Source organism: Cupressus sempervirens, chromosome 8 (assembly GCF_028749045.1).
Source record: "Cupressus sempervirens isolate cs-2001-9-10 chromosome 8, ASM2874904v1, whole genome shotgun sequence".
NCBI lineage: Eukaryota > Viridiplantae > Streptophyta > Pinopsida > Cupressales > Cupressaceae > Cupressus > Cupressus sempervirens.
In genome coordinates, this window is record NC_143125.1 from 810,302,661 (window position 1) to 810,319,417 (window position 16,757).

General features: G+C 36.9%; 2 protein-coding genes across 2 annotated transcripts in view; one reads left to right on the forward strand and one right to left on the reverse strand.

The window, feature by feature from the left end:
- LOC149544874 (zinc finger protein-like protein) overlaps positions 1–16,757 on the reverse strand; it is a 143,549-nt gene that overhangs the window by 88,675 nt on the left and 38,117 nt on the right. The gene's annotated exons all lie outside the window — the stretch shown is intronic.
- On the forward strand, positions 1,023–5,190 carry LOC149544875 (polyubiquitin 11-like). The gene is made up of 2 exons (XM_089796552.1): positions 1,023–1,046; positions 4,711–5,190. The coding sequence occupies exons 1-2, from the start codon at positions 1,023–1,025 to the stop codon at positions 5,188–5,190; spliced, it is 504 nt and encodes a 167-aa protein (XP_089652678.1).

Sequence of the window (16,757 nt, forward strand, 5' to 3'; positions counted from 1 at the left end):
GCAAGTTGAAACTTTCATCTGCTGAAACTAGTATGGTTGTTATGGCAGACATTGATCCTGATTTTATCTTTGTCATCGTATTGCACGCCTTTGTTTGCACAGTTGGAAACATTGGTGGTCTCTGGGAAGACATTGACATGAACATCTCAAACCCTGTAACCGAGGTATCAAGATGGGAAACTTGTCCCTCTATGAGAGTTGGAAAAGCATCAAACACATTTCCAAGTTTTCACATTGCTCCATTGTGAGAATAGTAGTTGCAGAAGAGATAGGTAGCACTGATGTATTCACGTCAGAAATAGGAATGGTAGGTGTGAATACGGTGGCAAAGGAATCCACATCAGTGTCTATGGCAGTCAAGAATGGATCATCTTGGGTAGACGGCTCTTGGTTTCTTGGAGGTTGTGGAGGAGATAGGATCATCACTTCTTCTTCATCTGGTTCTTGTGCTTGAAGAGATGCTTGAGAAGAATGTAAAGGTGGAATGACAACTTTTCCTCCTTTGAGCTTCAATTAGAAACTCTTACTTGGCTCAAAGGTGGATGAACCATCTTTCCTTTTTACCTCCATTTGAGATTTCCTTCCAATTGGTCTGAAATGAGTGCAATCTATTCTGGCTCTCAGCTTGACTCTCTTAAGACCTCTAGTTTTCAACCATGCCTTGGATTTCATCAAGATGGATTGGAATCTATCAAAGATAGAAACTGCTTCTTTTTACTGTCATTAGATGGGCATAGGAAGAAACTTCTCTAGTTAGCTATTGAGAAATTCTTTGTCTAGAATCATGCGATCATTCTCAACCCCTTATGGAATAGGAACTAAGTCGAGATCAATGATTTGTTGTAGAGTGAGCCTGCAATAGTCCATTCTGATGATGTCTACCTCATTGTGCAAATCTATCCATAGATCCTCCATGTAGCGAAAATGGGTCAACGCCCTCTTTATTTTGGAACGCATACTCTGAAATCGAAGTCCCCCTTCGTTTTGGACTTTTTCAATGTGATCCATTGAGCCCAGATTCGATGGCCTTAGCCTTATACAGTGAGGTAAGTGAATATTTGCTGATTTGGAGAGGATTACTGGAAGAAATCCCAAATCCTAGCCAATGCTGGTTGGTTAGATATGATTGTACTAGCATAAGTTGTCTTGTCGGTCCCATGAGGATTATCCTATCAATAGGATACCTCGATAATGTGTTCAGTTCACCTTCGAAGTAACCAATTCTCATGTAAGTGAAATTTAGAAATTGTTGGAATATGCATTATTATTGATTCACCTTTTTCGAACTTTCATCAAACACTCTTCTTGTTGCCAACTCCTTGTTGAAAAGGCACTCAAAATGCCCATAGAATGCGCCTTGCACCCTTCTAAAGTGGTGTTTGCTCTGCATGAGAGTCAGTTGCTCATAATAGCTCCACATGGGAACTAGAGCTCAACCTCCCTTAGTAATGACTTTTACCTTCCTAACTTTCTTAGAATGAAATCCGACTACTTAACTACTTGCTATTTACTCCTACTCCTATGAATGGAAAGATTAGCAAATGGACAGGGATCAAATCTAATGAAAGCTTACCAACGGCTCTACCTCCATAGATGTAATGATTCGAGAAAAAAAGACTATTTTACCATGCGAGGCTTCCTAACTAGCCGCTAGGATGCTAGTGGCCTAGTTTATAGATCCCTACCAAACATCCACTAATATCACCATACAACTATCCATCTACTCTTACTCTTAACAACTTTCTTGAAATAAAATTTACTTTAACAACTTCAATGAAATTTAACTCTAACTATTGGAAGTAGAAACCATGCAATAACACCAAGTTTTCTTAATCACCATGCAAGTCACAGCAATGATAAAGAAGCAATTTTGGTATTATCTTAAGCAACAATTTTCTCCAACCCTTTACAAATGAGAGCAAATGGCCATATATAGAGGCCACTATTACAACCAATGATAGAGATTAAGAGGCAAAATCAACGATCCAAATTAGATCCTAGAAACCCTAATTAGGGTTGCCACCTCATCGACCAATGAGAAGACGCCACTTCATCAATAGACTAATGAAAAAACAGGAAAAGTGGCAACCAATGAGAAGGCACCAAAATAGTTGCCAATCAGAATTAGACACCTATCCTACCCAAGAAGAAGGAGAAATTGCCACTTGGGCTTACATCAAATGATCTTCTAATATAATTCTACCCTTTTCTTTCATCTTCTTAGCCAAAGCGATGAACTTGGCTAGCCTGTCATTGACTTCCTTCATGGGAGGGCAAAGCATGTACTTCATCTTGAGCTTAGCTGAATTCATCATGTTGCTTGCTGCTTGCAGTGTCTTCTCATGATCTTCTCATATTCTTTTGCATACCCGATAAAGGCACTGAAGGAGGCAAGGGTGCCCAAATGTTTCTTCTTGATGGCCACCTTCCTCAACTCATCCAATCTTGATCCAAATTCCGTCTCATTGACGTTCTCCTCTTTGATATCTTCAAAATCAAGTGCAACCCCGACATCACTCATCATGTTTGAAATGGAAGTGTTAATGTCTGGGCTGTGTTGTGCAATCTCGTTCCGTATCTCTTCAAGTATCCTCAATCTGATGGTCAAGGAGACAAACCAAGACTCCACCATACTCATTCCTCCTTCATCTACCAACTTGGTTCTCTCCAAATATCTCTCCAGTAGCTCAAAAAATACCTGTAGCCTGGGAATGGCTAAGTCCTTGATCAAAAGGAAATCCTTCCACTCCCTTTCAAATGCTCTGAATTTGTCTCTAATAGCCACTAATGACCAAAATGTCGAGATAAAGGAAGGCAAGAAATCTCGCCCATCTTGAATTATATCATGGATCCAATCCTTGACTTCATGCAACTAGGCCGATATCTCTTCTGTGTTGCTCCCACTGTCTTGTTGAAGGGTTGCCTAATGCAACTATTGGATAGGCTGGCAATCTCTCCAATACTTGTTTTCGGCCTCCAACTTCACAATTCTCTCGTTTTCCTTCCTCAACCTTTCTCTAATTGAAATCATACCTTCCTGGATCTCTTCACATTCCATGTCATTTGTGATTCTTCCCAAGTTATACTCTACTATCTCATACTCCTGAGCTACAATCTCATCCACTGCCTTGCTAACCTTTGGTATAGCGATCTGAACTTTTCGGTGACCCTCATCATCGCTCGTAATTACCTTTGCCACCGTTTTTGCAATTTGTTTCTGTTTCTCGCTATCACCCTTTTCCACTGACCCTTGGATATCTTCAATTGTTTGGGCAGTCACCACCTCGCTTCTTGGCATAAGCATTTTTCTTAACCATAGTGGTGCAGTACCTCTCCCCAAATCTGGATTCGGCTCGACTAGCAAAGCATCACCAACGGCCTCGGGCACCTAGTTTACTTCCTCAATATCAATTGGCCTATCTTCTTCTTTACTAGTGCTTGTCACATCATCTCCATGTTGGTTCTCCAAGAGAGGAGAGTACTCAGTATTGTTACTGTAACCACTTGATTTTGAATCAAAGCTCACCTCTACCACGGCCCCTTGTCCACTTGTTGATCCGAAGGATATTTTCACCAAAAATTGAAGTATCTCAAAAACTCCAAAAATCAACACCATGTTAAAGTTCTCAAAATTCTAAATCCAATGCAATTCGAACGGACGAAAGCGGAGTCCATATGCAAAAGTTATGGTCAGTCAAAGTCTAGTCAAACCAGGGACAGAGATCACCAAAAGGTAAAAAAATAATCATCTCAAAAGTGGTCAACAATGGATTTCAAATTGAAGATCTCGTCGAGAGCTTTCCAGCAGCATTCGTTTTGTTAAAATCGGAGTTTGTATGTGAAAGATATAATAGTTTGAAATTCAGGTAAAAAATTTAATTTGGATGATGTCAACATGACATCACCATTCCGACAAGACAGCTAGGCAGCAGGTGGCAAAAGTTTTTAGTGGGATTCAAACCCACAACTACCCTTTTACAAGTAACAACTAATTGCCACTACACCATACGTTGGTTTTGAAATTATTATGTGCAACCTTTTATTTAAATTTTATCCGCTGCAGACATTTTAAAAACGGTGGCCACCGGCAGAGTTGGAACCCCCGACCGATGGCAGTTTAAATTTTTTAATTGCCGCCACACCACTTGTGTGGCTAGGAGTATATCTAGGAGATTGGTTATTTACGTTTTTAACAACCCGCCAACCTTATGTTAAATAAGGTTTATGGTTAGATTTTGACCCCAAAATTGACATGAAGTCAAATCTTCAAAAATGGCTAAAGGTTAATTCCAGGGGGGAATTAATTGAAGGGTCTAATATTATATTATTTTGTTATAGCCTTATTTTGGCTAATTTTTTGTATTGTTTAGTCTTTAGGGAAATAAGGGGTTATATGATTTGTACCATTTATGCCTTTCAGGCCTAATTTTTATATATAATAAATTTGGTATCAGAGTTATTGGGTGACTAGTATTGCAGATTTGAATGCTAACAAGATCCAGGATTGAGAAAGGCGAAGGAAAGTTCGAGGAATACAATCCTGAGATCGGAAAATGAAGGGCTAAACTATCATCACAAATGGCAGATGAAGGTGGTGGACAAGTTTTTCAAGATAAGAATATCCAGAAGACTCTTCAAAATTTGCAAACAATGGTAGAAGTTTTAGTACATGAAAGAGAAGAAAAGATGCGAAGATGTGCTGCTTGAAAGGACAAAGAGGGGATTCCTCCAGATCAGCAGAGACTCATTTTCGCTAGGAAGCAGCTGGAAGATGGTCAGACGTTGGCTGATTATAATATCCAAAAGGAGTCAACCCTCCATCTTGTGCTTCGTCTTAGGGGGGGCATGCAGATTTTTGTGAAGACCTTGACTGGGAAGACTATTACTCTAGAGGTGGAGAGCTCTGACACCATTGATAATGTGAAGGCCAAGATACAAGACAAGGAAGGCATTCCTCCAGACCAACAGAGGCTTATTTTTGCTGGTAAGCAGCTTGAAGATGAACGTACTCTTGCTGATTACAACATTCAGAAGGAGTCCACTCTCCACTTGGTGCTTCGTCTCAGGGGAGGCATGCAAATCTTTGTGAAAACCCTCACTAGAAAGACCATTACTCTCAAAGTGGAGAGCTTTGACACTATCGACAATGTGAAGGCCAACAGCCAAGACAAGGAGGGCATTCCACCATAGTAGAGGCTTATTTTTGCTTGTAAATTAGCATTCCTCTGTAATAGTCCTAGATGCTAATCAGATCACTTGTATTATTCTCTTGGCCTCTAGCCTCATTTATGCTCTCCCTTGACGGTGTTGCATTTTGTCTCTTTGCTAGAGGTTCCTAATGTTCTTTACTTCTCTCAACCTCAAAACCTCTTTTCTTGCTCTTAACTACTCTTTGTTGCTGGCTACTGCCTTCACCTTTATGTCTGACTAACTCTGCTGGACCTTCCTCTAGTTTCATCTTCTCATAAGTAAGGCGTACCTTATGATTTTGTAATTGCATTAACTTCCCATTGTACCATGACTCAGTGTGTAGATCAACTATCCTTGTAACTGCCTCTAAGGAAGGATCTTGATGATCATCCCAATCCACTTGACTCAACTCCATTCCATCCACTGTATCATAATCTCCTCTTAGCACATTTTCATCATCTTCTAGTTGATCAGGAATATCAAGGCCTCTCCATCTGATTGCCCTCATCATGCCCATTGACAACCTTCAAAAAGCTAGCTTTCTCACATGAAAGTCATCTTGTGCATTGGCCCAAAAATCTTCTATAATAAGAATATGTTTGAATGTGTTTTCATGAGATGCCTTGATAAGACCATTAGGATCGAACCCTTGTCTCACTCTATACCATCCTAGATGATATCATTCTAACTCTTTCTCCGCAGCTACAAAGGCTACAGGATTGGGGCAAGTATCATTGCCTATTCCAAATGAGAAGGTAATCCCTGTCTCACCTTTAAGTTTCATCATCTTGTCATAATGCTCAAGTTGCCTAGCCAACTCCATCAAAACTATCTTGTCGGGTGGGTACCTTGGAAGTCTCTTGGGACAAACTATACTTCTTGCCACTCTAATATATGTAAATTGTGAAAATTGGATGAACCAACTCCCATACTTCTTAACTTTTGATTCTGCTTCTGATGAGAGCCTCTTAGCAGGTGTCCCTTGTAATATTCTTACCATCGTCATGGCAAAGGCATCATAAAACATCTTATAGTATTTGGTGTTGTGCAAATGAAGCTGTGGATAGCACTCATGCACCAAACATTGCCCCGGCCCATTGCCAATCACTCCTAAGGCCTTAAGTCCACGATTTTCATATAGTCTCGCAATCAGATAGAAAAGATAGGACCCCATGTAAAATTGCTTTTAATTTTGCACTGTCCTAAGTTGCAACTCTAAATTTTCACTTATGATTCTAGCCCAATCAAATTTTCTCCTTTCATTTCCAATTTCATCAATAAAATAATACATCCAGTTCTCAAATTGCATACCTTGAGCCACGCCCATGATTCGGCTGAAAAGCACAAAAAGATCATCATACTCTAATTTGAAATCTGACTTGGTAAGCTTTGATCACCTAGTAACTCCGTTTTTGCCTTCGTATAACCAATTATGCTTTAGATGAATGAAGTAAGCCTCCTGATTATCTTGAAATAACTTGGCTGTCTAATCCATCATTACCACTATCATGCCTTTAAACTGGGGACTATTAAATACTTCTTTGACCACTTGTCCACCGATGTTGGCTAACACTCTCTTCCCTTCATCAAAAATGGACTTGGTAACAATCTCAAATTGGGATGCACACTCCATTACCAATTCTGGACAAGGCGAGGTAGGAGGGAAAGTCGTCGCATGTACAATTCTACTCTTGTAGATCTTCTTCGCCATGAGGGATTGTCCTTCCTTCAATCTGTCCCTCAACTGTACCATGTTCACTGTACTGATATTGGTATCACTTATTTGCCTCACTTTCAAGAAGAAGGTGGTTTTAGGCATCATGTCTTCCATGTCTTTTTTGATATTTGTTCCCTTTGAATCCTTGCTTGCACTAACATCTACCATCCTAAACACTTATTTCTGCCCCTTTGTTCTAAATGATATGGACCACACTTATCAATCTCCAACTTTCTTTCTATCAATAGAATCTAGCTTATTTTTGCCTCTCCAAATCCTATCTCTACACTTATCAACCTCCAACCTTCTTGCCTACGGGTGGGACTACCATTTATTTCTGCCTCTTCGTTACCTTAGGATGGACTACACTTATATCTCCCAACTTCAAACCTAGGGTAGTCTAGCTTATTTCTGCCTCTCCAAGCCTCCTATCATGAAATCTACACTTGTATCTCCCAACTTCAACCTATCATGAAATGGAATGATGAAGTGATGGATGATGAGTGCAAGAAGAAAATAAGGGAAATGAACCAAGCAAAAACAAGGAATAGAATCCGCCTTCAAACTAATCTTCACCTTAAAAATGAATAGAATTTTACCTTAAATCTGCCTTTACCAATAACCACACCCTCTTCTAGTTCAGATCAAATCTTAGAAATTTCCATCCTCCTTTCAAATAATGATGCCCTAGTCAAAATCACAATTTTGACTTACTTGAAATTGCCCACATTTGCCAAAAATCAGACCTTGAATCATGTTGCCCTTTCACCAAAAAAAAAACCGCCCAAATCCGGAAGGAGAAATCGCAGCAAAAGATGGAGAAATCAGACCCAACACAAAAATTGCCCAAGCTGAAAAAATCAGATCTGCTCCAAAATTGCCCTAGGGCGGAAATGCACCCAAGCAAGGAGAAAAATTGCCGCCAAGAAAAAGAAAAAATCTGCCTCTCCAAAAAATCGCACAAATCTGAAATTCGCCTCTAGAGGAAAATTGCACATCCAAGGAGGAAGAAGGAACGAGAAAATAAGAGGAGAGGAAGCCCTTCTTATGCCACACTTCTTGCCTTCCTCAAGTGGGCCGAGCTGCTTGGAGGAAAGAAACAAAATTAAATTAGCCCTTTAATTAATGGCCCAGATTTAAATGCAACATTAAATTTACTTAGCCCATAGTGAAATTGGTCCATTTAATTGCTAATTTTGATCAAAAATTACAAAATAGAAACAAGGTAAGCCTAAGAGATGTCAAAATTTTCATTTAATAACGTTTTAACAATTAAAATATCATTAAAATTGAATTTAGCAAGCTAAAATCAATTTTTAATTCCAATTTATGAATTTCCTTTAACATTTCTAAAATCTTCTAGGCTAAATTTCAACCAAATGAATGAGATTATTTTTTTAAAAAAATTAATCCTTTTCCTAGCAGCAGTCAAAATTGATTTTCCAATTTCAATGTCACTATAAAAAAATTTCTTTTTCACCAAAAAATTCAAGATTCTCTAGAATGACTAAATCAAAAAATTCATTTTGAAAATGCTCAAGCTTATACAATTATTTCAAATTTTCAAAAATCCATCTAAGTCCAAAAATTTGCAATTTTATCCTGCCAGATATCGTTTTAATCATCGAAAAAAAATGATGTTGAATTTTGTTTGGCCTAAGGATAAAATTACACGCTCCAAAAAATCAAGTTAGCACTGGGTTGAAAATAAACCAAACCAAATCCCTCTTGGCCCAAATGTGTCCAAGGTGTAAAATTTTTAAATCGAAACCTCTGGACAATTCCAAATTTTGCTAAGGAAAACAAAGACTTACAACACCTGCGAAAAATGCCAAGGCTTGCCCGAAAAAGGGGGTCCCCAAAGTTTTGGGGCGATGGTGTGAAAACCTCACAAGAAGACTACAAAGAGTACATAAATGTAAAAGATAAGAATACTTATCTACACATGAAGATTCAGAAATTGTCCTATTAGATTATTTGAGAATATTTGAGAATGGAACATCTCCCCTCTAAATAAGGTCCAAGTGGGAATGGAACATTGACTATTATTCCCCCCACAATGTAAAATTTCCTATTGTTGAACAATTTTGTATGAAATATGACAACTCCTTTCTAAGTTCCAACTTGCTCTTTTTGTCCATTGAAGGTCCAAACATTCATTGAGCTTAACAATAGAAGCAAACATGTCCTTCCATTTTCTCAAACTCATCCACAATACACCAATACTTGATTGAGTATGATTGTGCCACATGTATGAATCTACAACTCATATGTCGAGTTTCATTTATCAAAGAGAGACTCGTTAGATGGTTTAAATGAATTCTTAAAAGCTTCATTAATGTCTCACAACAACTCAAATTCCCTTTGTTCATGCAAAGGTATTTGGTTGATCTTTTGATTAAACCTATACTACGCACATCTTGCAATTCATGTATTCCAAATTTATATCATTAGTGAATCCATCACGACATGGTTTACTCCATCTGAATTAATATAATCAAGATCACCAAAGGTTGACTGAATCATATCCTCTATATGCTCCCTCTCTTTTAAGGTTGCCTCAAATGTTAGCGTCCCTCTAAATTTCAATATTTCTCTTCCTGTAATAACATTCTCAAAGGAAAAGATCAAGGCACAACTTTTATACAAATGTAAAAATAACAATTTATTATATTAAGAATGCAATACTTGGAAATTATACTTAAAAAAGAATATTTATCTCATGTAGTCAAGGATAATGCCCTTTAGATGACCTCCTTATTCATTACTAATACTTCTCCTTGTTTATAAATAAATTTCATATCTTATTCTATTCAATAACAATATTGGTATTTCACAATAATACAAATAAGTTATATTGCTATCTTCATATGTACCCATTAAATCCTTTATGATTAATAATATTAGATTATTAAATATCATTATTGAAGATTATCATCCTTACAACAATTTTACATTATACCATTATTAAAAAACATTCATTTACTTTTCTATCTCTATATGTTCTAGTGTATTTATTAACATATTGATAGTATAAGGTATATTGCATTTCATAATAGTATGAAAAATTAAATAATGAATCACCTATTCTTACCTCAAACTCTATTAGTGTTTTAATTTCTTAGCACTCCTCGATAAGTCTTTAAAGGTATACGATAGCTCTATTTGGTATTGGTCACATTCCCTCTTGGTAATGTCCAACGTCCAATCTACGTGGCAGTTCATCCAATCATTCCCTCACTGCTCAACATCGCTCGCACCAAGAATGATAATTCATATCAACCTTTTCCTCTTGACATAGGTGTTCCCTTTCAATGTTGCTTGACATCAGTCTTTGTTGATGCTGATCAGATGTAATTGTTTCCTCTCTATGCACCTAAGTGGAAGGGTCTTTATTTTATTGTCGGTATTTTCCCATCTGAATTCTTGTTTATTTGGATCTTCTACTATTATCCTTGAATCTTAGCCTTTTGAAAGTCGATGCCAGATTTAAATTTCAACATTGTTGTCCAGTTGGTTGATCATGATTTATTTCAGGCTTTTGAGACAAGCTGAAATTTGATACAGAACTGTTGCACTGTTAATCTTTTGAATAAATTGCTATTAAAATTTCACTTCAAGCACTAGCTTCTTTATCATCCTCCTTGTGCGTATGTCAAACTATATTTATATGATTGTCGGTGATTAATGTATCAAGGTCCTCCGGTTGCATGTTGCGTATGGTAATACTCTCTTTTCAGCCGGGATGATTTATTTTAGGTCGAGCAGATTGAGAAAGAACACACATAGAGAAAAGAGAACGAAAAGAATGTTGGAGAATCCCTTATGAAACTGCATTTTTCTTAAGGGTAAAATCCCTTAAGAGTTGAGATTGGACATAGCCTCAATCTTGTGGAAACAAATACATTTCTGAGTTCCACTGTGGATTCCATGGATGTTTGAAAAGTTTGCAGGAAGAAACCAATTAATTCGAGGCATTCCAACTCACAATAAAGACACTTGACACCACGGAAATGGCCTACGATACCAAGTAAGTGGAATGTGACATGAATGTCATCTACAATGGTATTGAGGATCATTTATGGTTTGGAATGATATTAAGCTCAATGTGAGACTGAGAATCCAACGTTACTCACTTTCTGTAGAAGCTAGAGATTGGGCATTGAAGGTAGAAAGACCAATGACTGAAGAGGCCCACATATAATCTAACGTCAGTTTATATCTTGTATCGTCTGAGATAGGGCATCCACACATATACAAGTTGCTAGTAGAAACTGGCATGAAGTATCAAATCAATTCTCTTTGTTATGGGGGTGAAGTTGCTACCAAGTGTTGCAACTTTCTAATTTCATTCCCTTTACTAGTCATTCTATATTGCAAGTTGAGAATTGTGAAGATTTCACTTTAGAATTGAAGCTTTCTTGTGAATTGTTCTATTGCATATCACTACATAGACATTTCCTTGTATATGAAATACTGTAACATTTGTTTGCATGAACTAGTTGGACGGATAGTACTTTATATTCTCTTATGATGGGCAGTGAAATATCAATTGCAATTATCTTGAATAGTGTTATTATTGTATACATGGTCATTGTTCATTCAAATCTCATCTCTCACTAATGATATTTATATTTGTCATCTTCCTACATTTGCAGGTGGCTCTGATACCATGTTGAGTAACATGGATCAGTTTCTGCAAATGTACTAACATTGTCAATGTGATTGATATGTTCCAAATGCAGATTTGAATCTCATATAAAAAAGAGAGGAGAAATGTCTCTATGGTGTAATCATCACTTAATAATATTATATTAACATAACTAATAATATGTATATAATATAATATATATATTATATACTATAATATATATACACTATAATATATATAGATTATATATATATTATATACAATAATATATATGTATTATATACAATAATATATATTATTTGACATGGATAAGTATATATAGGAAATGATGATTTACTAATAATAATATTTATTAGATTGAATCAATCCGACTGAAGCTACAACTTTAACATCTTTTAGCCATGAAGGCATAAAGGGCAGATTTTGTCTTTTCTATGTCCTCTACATTGTTTGCTTTGGGCTGCAAACCGGATTGCTTAGATTGGGCAGCTAAGCATTTCCAAAATTCAACCTTCATGTGACCAAACTTGTGGCAATAGTTGCATTGAATGTTCCTCCAGGAGCCTTCTAAAGCTAGAGTAGAAAACTTCTGTTGAGAAGACTGTTGAGACTTGCCTTTATCCTTCTGAAAGAATTTAACAACAAAGGCTTGCTCTGTGGAGGTGGAGGAAGAACTCTTACTGAACTATTGTTTCCACCGATCTTGCTAAAGTAAAAGTGCGCAGAGATCGGTGAACTTCAGCTCAACACCAGAAGAAGTGATGTTGAGAGTCTTGATAAAATGCTCGTAGGACTTGGGTAAACTCCAGAGAGTGATAACCACAATGTCCTCTTCCTCAATCTTGTGACCAACGGCAAGAAACTGATCATGGATTTCTTGAATCCTATTCAGGTGAGCCTGGAGAAATGTTTTCTCATCCATGATAATAGAAAAAAAAAGTGTTCTTCAGGAAGAAAGCTTTGCTTTTGTCAGAAGTCTCATGAAGATTTTTGAGATGTGCCCATATCTCGACAGTTGTCTTGCCAAATGGAATCTGAGAGAGTTGACCTTCAACTACGAATAATATGAGAAGCACCACCACCTCCTGATTATTCAGATCAAATGTATCCTGATCAATACCAGGGGAAGTTGGATGTGTGTAACACCCAGAAGTTAGAACAATTTGATTGGTATTCCGATATTCAAAAATTGCTATTATCTGCTGCTTCCAAGTGTCATAATTCTGACCGTTGAATTTTGAATTGCTCTCGAGCAAAATATTAGTCAAAGATGCCATAGCACATTTTTCAATGAAAAAGCGTGAAAATTTGTGAAGGTAAATTCTTCGAGGAAAAAAACGGAAGACCCAAAAAATTTGAAGTAGTACCTAGAAGAGAACTCAAAAAAGCTAGAACGAATATGTTGTCAGTTTTTGGATCTACTAGCCCGAAAATTGAGGCACAAAAAGCGAGACACCCAAAAAAAATTAACAACCCAATTGAGCTCTCAAATATCCCACCAAGAATCTAAAATCAAAAAAAAATTCGAGCTCAAAATTTAGGGTTTCGAGCAAAACCCTAGCCGGCGGCCATGGAGGACAAATTTGCAAGATAAAATGGCGTTTGCAGGCAGAAAACTTTTGTTTTTTGTTTTAGAGAGAGGTGTCTATGGCTGGAGATTACAGAAACAACACCAAAGATGGTGTATATGGCACACGTTTGGAAGAAACAGCTTCCAGAAAATGTGAAAAATGGCGCTTTATTAAGAACTCACGAAAAAAAAATGCAGCTATTCTCAGTGAAAACAAGCAACCTCCTAGCAATAGAAAACCAAAAAAAAACCTGTGAAGCTCACGATTTTGATGTCGTGAGTTGCAATGATGATTTGCAGACACTAAAATGCCATTTTTCGTGATTTGCAGACAAAAACAAACGCAGTTCTTATCATAGTCATATTTCTCAAAACTAAAACCCTAAACGAGTTGTAGAGAAAGTTGCAGAAATGATTTCAAAAAATCTTAGCAAATAACCTCGAAAAAAATTGAAGTATTGGCTCTAATACCATATTACAATGTAATTGGTAAAATAGTTTCTTGTTATTAACAGAAACCGAGAGGTCTATATACGGTATAGACAAAAGAACAAGATGATGTTTCCTTAGGAAATGATCGTAAAGAATAGAAACTTTCTATTCTAGCTAAAAGAAAACTAACAAGTATCTACACTGACTAAATATTAGAAACATTTTGACATTTTCTTAACTCCATACATCAAATATATTTCACTTGCTCACTCAATTATGCTTTAGAGAGCTCGATGCATTATTTGGAATGATTCACAATGTAGCCAATTTTAATGCTCAAAGGCTTAAAAACCCTAGTCGATAGCCATGAAGGACAAATTTGCAAGAAAAAATGCCGTTTGCAGGCAAAAAATGTTCGTTTTTTGTTTTAGAGGGGCATCTATGGCTGGAGATTGCAGAAACGACACCAAAGATGGTGTATATGGTGCATGCTTGGAGGAAACGGCTTCCAAAAAAGTGAAAAACGGCGCTTTTAAAATGCATGGGAAAAAAACACAGCAATTCTCAGTGAAAACAAGCAACCTCCTAGCGATAGCAAACCAAAACAAAGACCCTGTGAAGCTCACGATTTTGATGTCGTGAGTTGTAGTCACAATTTCCAAACACTGAAACGCAATTCGCTGTGATTTGCAGACAAAAACAAACGCAGTTCTTATCATAGTCGGATTTCTCAACATTGAAACCCTAAACGAGTTGTAGAGAAAGTTGCAGAAATGACTTCGAAAAATCTTAGCAAATAACTTCAAAAAAAATTGAAGTATTGGCTCTAATATACCATATTAGGATGTAATTGGTAAAATACTTGCTTGTTATTAACAGAGATAGAGAGGTCTATATACAGTATATACAAAAGAACGAAACGATGTTTCCTTAGGAAAAGATCGTAAGGAATAGAAACATTCTATTCTAGCTAAAAACGAACTAACAGATATCTATAGACCAACTAATATTAGAAACATTTTAATATTTTCTTAACTCCATACATCAAATCTTTCTCACCTACTCACTCAATTATGCTTTAGAGAGCTTCAAGCATTATTTGGAATGATATACAATGTAGCCAATTTTAATGCTCAAAGGCTTAAAACCCTAGTCGGTGGCCATGGAGGACAAAGTTGCAAGAAAAAATGGTGTTTGCAGGCAGAAAATGTTCATTTTTTGTTTTAGAGGGGGCGTCTATCGCTGGAGATTGCAGAAATGACACCAAAGATGGTGTATATGGTGTGCATTTGGAAGAAACAACTTCAAAATAACCTGAAAAACAGCGCTTTATTCAGAACGCATGGGAAATATGCAATGATTCTTAGTGAAAACAAACAACATCCCAGCGATAGCAAACCAAAAAAATGACCCTGTGAAGCTCGCGATTTTGATGTCATGAGTTGCACTCACGATCTGCAGTGATTTGCAGACAAAAACAAATGTGGTTCTTATCACACTCAGATTTCTCAAAACTGAAACCCTAAACGAGTTGTAAAGAAAGTTACAGAAATGATTTCTAAAAATCTTAGCAAATAACTTCGAAAAGAAATTGAAGTATTGGCTCTAATACCATATTATGATGTAATTCGTAAAATACTTGTTTGTTATTAACAGAGACTGAGAGGTCTATATATAGTATATACAAAAGAACGAAACGATGTTTCCTTAGGAAATGATCGTAAAGAATAGAAACTTTCTCTTCTAGCTAAAAGAAAATTAACAAATATCTACAAACTAACTAAATATTAGAAACATTTTAATATTTTCTTAACTCAATTAATCAAATCTTTCTCACCTGCTCACTCAATTATGCTTTAGAGAGCTCAAAGCATTATTTGGAATGATACACAATGTAGCCAATTTTAATGCTCAAAGGCTTAAAACAACCCGTTCTCTGCTATTGTCACTGTGCAAAAGGAAGATTCGCAGATTGAAAACGCTATAAGTGGCATTGTTGCCTGCACTATATGTTGCAATAAAAGCATGAGAGAGCAATCAATGAAGTTTTACTCCATTGAGGCTGCTATTGGGTACCAATATACCCACCATGGACAAGCGCCTTTCCCCTTCAATGACAACAATGACTCCTATCAACTTGCATTCCATATAACATGTCTTCTATCTGTTTGCATTTCAGCCAGGCTAGATAAACCAAAAGTATTGGCAACAATAATTCCTGAATGCAATTGGTATCTCCTCTCCTACTTTACCTCCTTCAATATCAATTGTTCCAAATCTTGCGCAGCAGGATTATTATATTTCAACCTCCTTCATATACTATCAACATAGATAAAGCATCTTTCAACTGATATAGCATGACCTTCAAAGTCTGGTGCTTAATGTGCTGATAAGTAAGAGAAATGAGATCCTAGGGTTGGGAAGGTGTGATAGAACAATGGTACAAACTTGAGGAATAGGCTTTGAAATGAATCAGGAAAAAAAGTGCACAAGAATTGTAATAAACCTGTCTGGTTGTCGCTAAATCAAGCATCAATTTCTTTCACATTTCAATGGTTTGACGTTTTGTCAAACACTTGGCAAGCTAACTCAATACAACTGTAATGACAAATCCCTCGTGAAGTTTCAGTTAATTACATTTGTATTTAGAACATATATATTGAATACTGAAATCATTATTGTAAGCACAATTTTCAAGTGAATGCCTATGCTGAAACTATCAAAATCACATAGACTAATAACCATCTTAATTCAATGCAAATCTGATAGCTTTCATGCCAGTTAACAATTGAAAATTGAAAATTGAAATTGCATGCACTGAATGTGTTTACAATGGAACCTGGATGATGGATGCAGGAAAACAAAGACCAAAAGATGCAACAATCTGCCCAGCAGTGCTTAACACTCCAACATTCCTTACAGCAGTCATTGACAGTAACTTTTGGCAGCCACGTTAGGAAGGGTTAGTACTTGTGCTGCCTCCAATACTGATCGCAGCCTTCTCTAATAGCTTCCTGGGCTCTTAGGGTCTGATTGCAGGCCCATTCAAATTCAATGCAGGCCCTGTACTATCCAACACAGCCCTCTAACAGATCACAAGCTTTCCCAATCAAACACAAGTCTGAAAAATGGCAAAGTCAATGCCTTTCAGCCACCAAATATGCCAACCTTGGCAATGCCAATATGTACGGATCAGA

Bases quoted from the DNA above. Each gene is read 5' to 3' on its own strand.
- LOC149544875 (XM_089796552.1), top strand. From the start codon at position 1,023: ATGGCCTTAGCCTTATACAGTGAG. The intron at 1,047-4,710 runs GTAAGTGAATAT...GCTGCTTGAAAG, and splicing joins CCTTAGCCTTATACAGTGAG to GACAAAGAGGGGATTCCTCC.